Below are 3,141 nucleotides of genomic sequence, written 5' to 3'. Positions count from 1 at the left end.
AGTGCTGGCTCTCCATTCGACAGGCCTGCTCTTCCCTTGCCAAACGGAGGACCCGTGCTGGAAGGGAGATGCTTTTCTAGCGCCGAGTGGAGGCATGGCACCTGTTGGATGCTCGGCACTCCTTTCTGCTTCATGCGACCCTCACTTCCTGCCCCCTCACTTTGGATGTTTTCTGGCTTGGGCCTGTCTTCAGGAGCCCCAAGTTCCTCAGGAATAAGGTTATCGTTTCTTTCATTGAACTGGTCAGAGCCAAAGATTTTTGCCAGGACATTGTTCCCATCTCCTCTGAAGATACTTTTGCGGCATGGTGTGTTTCCTTTTAGGGAGTCGGCTTCAGAAAAAGCCACACTTTCCATCTGGCCTACTTCACTCCTCTTGGAACATGGTGAGCTTCTTTTCAATGTGACTGTGTCGTCCCTGAAGGGATCTGCATTCTCTTCTTCCTCGGGCAGATTTTTCTCTGAACTGTTTCGCTGGTTGGATTGGATACCTGGGGGGTAGATGATGTGCCTAGCATGCTTCGTGTGACTGCCCTCTGCATACACTGGATTTCTTTCTCCATGCTCCCCTGAAACAAGACCAAAGGGTGGAGAGTAGTCTAGCGGTAGAAGAGGGCTGCTGTCTTTGAGCCCTATGGGGTTGCCAGCACAGCAGGGATGTCTTTGGCTGGCTGGGGGATAGGGACTTTCTTCTCCTTGATTTATTGGGTTGTTTTGAATCACAGATTCCGTGACCATAAACTGTCCATTCTCGGGTACATTTACCCTGTTAATTTGCTCAGTGTCATAGTTGATGCTTTCTGCTTCTTGATATGTTGGGTTTCCGCTAAGCCCAACTGGAAAGCTGCTGGAGAGGGGTCGACTGTCTGTTTGACTCAGGACACTTGCTGTGGATTTGTGTAAACTGGTGGCCCGACCCCAGGAATTTCCACTGTAATATGGCACCCTTCCTTTCTTTGCTGAGATATAAATCTTTTGGTCCCATGACCCCCAGGATGGAGATGGCATACTCTCTTCCTGTTCAAAGGCATTAGAAGGATAATAATACCCACTTTTTTCTCCCGGAGGTGTTAGAGGAGGAGCCATGTTGTAAGATGGAACACGTTCTTCTGGGTGCCAGGGATAATATTCACCATAAGTAGAACCTCTTTGTCTTGGTAAGTTATTTGTGGAATGCTGGAGGTATTCCTTTGTTCCAGATGGATGACTTGGGGCATACAGGTATTTTTCACGGTACCTAACTTGACTTTCTTTGAAGTTGGATTTCTTCCCCCATGCATCAGGTCCCTGGTAAAACTCATCCCCTGTTGGGTCAATTGGATCCTCTTCGTTGTAAGTTGATGGATGTCTCTGACCTGAAGGAGGACTCAGGGTGTATGATGGGTTTCCTGGCTGGCCTGCTGGCCTGAAAGTACCAGGAAAGTCACCTCTTTCATTCCATGTGTTACCTTTAGCAAAAGCCTTGTTCCTTTGGGGATTGTAGGGGGTATATTCAGGGTAGGGGATGTTTCCTCTTACTCCAAGGGCTGGATAAAGTAAAGAGCCTTCCTGCCTCATAGTTTCATCCTCAAAAATTGGAGATCCTTGTTGGGGGTTCCATGTGTTGCTTCCAGGAAAAAAGGATTCTCTTGGAGGATAGGGTACATCCTCAGTATATGTAGGGTGGTGGGTTCCATGTTTCATTTCTGGTGGGTTAATTTCAGTATCAGATGGATCTTTTCTTGGTTCTGAAACCACTCCCTTGGGAAAATTTGATGTTTGTATACCAGCTGGGAATTTCCTGGAATCTACTCTTGGATAATAAGAATTTTCATGTTGGTCAACTGAATTGACACTTGGTATTGGAGGGCTGCCCTCTGGAGGAGGTAATTTGTAATTTGACTTGTTAGTCTCATAACCTTCTGAGTTTCTCCAGGTGCTGGTTGGGACCCTTGTCGGAAAGGTTGTCCTTTCTGTCTGGGTCGTTGGATTCTCTTTTGGGTTTTGAGTCTGCTCATCTCCATGGGCAGTGACATGCTTGGCATCTGCTGACACACCATTTGTTTCTTCAGGCTCTTTGGTTGGACTCTGGGGGTTTTGCCCATTATTTACTAGATTTGATACATAATTGGGAGAATTGCTCTTAGAAATGGAAGGATAAGCTTTTTGGTAAGCTGTGTTTCCTGGGCCAGCTATTTGTTTGCTTATATAGGCCAAATTATGCCATTGGTAGTTCCTTTGATTGGGATAACTTCTATAAAATGGGATACTCATTCTAGGTCCTGAAGGGAGTCCTATTTGGGTCCATTGTCTGCCCACAGGAAAGCCTCTAAAATTAGGGTTTGGAGAGTTTTCGAAAACATTTGGCTGACTTGGGAGCTGGGGGATCTGGCTTCCTGGTGCATCAGGAACTGAGATATTAACAGTGGGAGCCGAATGAACCCCGGGATGTACTCCTTGGTTGTTCCCAGGGCTCTGAGCTTGAGCATCATTCCCTGTTGGGCTGGTCTCATTTCCACCTTGACTGCCTCCTGGGCTAGGCACAGTTGGTTGAGTTGAATTGGTCTCAAGGGTGGTGGTGTTTGGGGGAGGGGCCGAGGTGGTGCTCTCCACTTTGGGTGGATCCTCCTCCTCTTTGGGCTTTTCATAATCTTGTTCAAACATCTCTTCTGAATAATACGGGGGTCGCCCTCCAAATCCGTGATATCCAAAATAGCCAAAATAAGGGTTCTGTTGGGAGAAAGAAGTAAATAAGGAATTTCTCTTTGTTGTTCAACAACGTTTCTTTCAAAATCCTTAATGTGAAGAGGGAGTTGTAGTGTCACGTTAGCTTTGACTACTACTCTCAAGAATAATCTTTTTTTTTTTCTTATATTAAATATCTAGGTATCAAGGTATAGTGGCCAAAGAGCCATCCCCAGAGCCAACAAAATCTGGGTTCAGGTTTTGTCTGTGACATATACTGGCTGTGTGACCCTGGGCAGATCACTTAACCTGTCTGTATTCTAGGCAACTCTCTAAGACTGTGAGCTTCAGATGAGTGTTGACCTGCATCGGGAGAAGAATTTCCTCACTTCCCAGTTCCTTATGTCAGTGAAGTAATGGGATTTGGTAACTATACAGTAACTATGAAATCACAGGTCTGCACCAAAATCCCCCATAA

The 3,141-nt window shown here is 46.1% G+C and overlaps 1 protein-coding gene across 1 annotated transcript in view; it reads right to left on the bottom strand.

Annotated features, from left to right (window-relative positions):
• ENAM (enamelin) overlaps positions 1 to 2,687 on the bottom strand; it is a 2,865-nt gene extending 178 nt beyond the window's left edge. Inside the window, exon 1 of the mRNA XM_020988268.2 lies at positions 1 to 2,687. This exon is cut by the window's left edge and continues 178 nt beyond it. Within this exon, the coding sequence (XP_020843927.2) occupies positions 1 to 2,642 (2,642 nt within the window). The 5' untranslated portion in view covers positions 2,643 to 2,687.
• Positions 2,688 to 3,141: the final 454 nt, after the last annotated feature.

Source organism: Phascolarctos cinereus, unplaced genomic scaffold (assembly GCF_003287225.1).
Source record: "Phascolarctos cinereus isolate Bilbo 61053 unplaced genomic scaffold, phaCin_HiC Scaffold_9;HRSCAF=440, whole genome shotgun sequence".
In the NCBI taxonomy this organism is placed as follows: domain Eukaryota; kingdom Metazoa; phylum Chordata; class Mammalia; order Diprotodontia; family Phascolarctidae; genus Phascolarctos; species Phascolarctos cinereus.
Note: the sequence above shows the minus strand (reverse complement) of the source record. Positions and strands in the feature narration are given on the sequence as shown.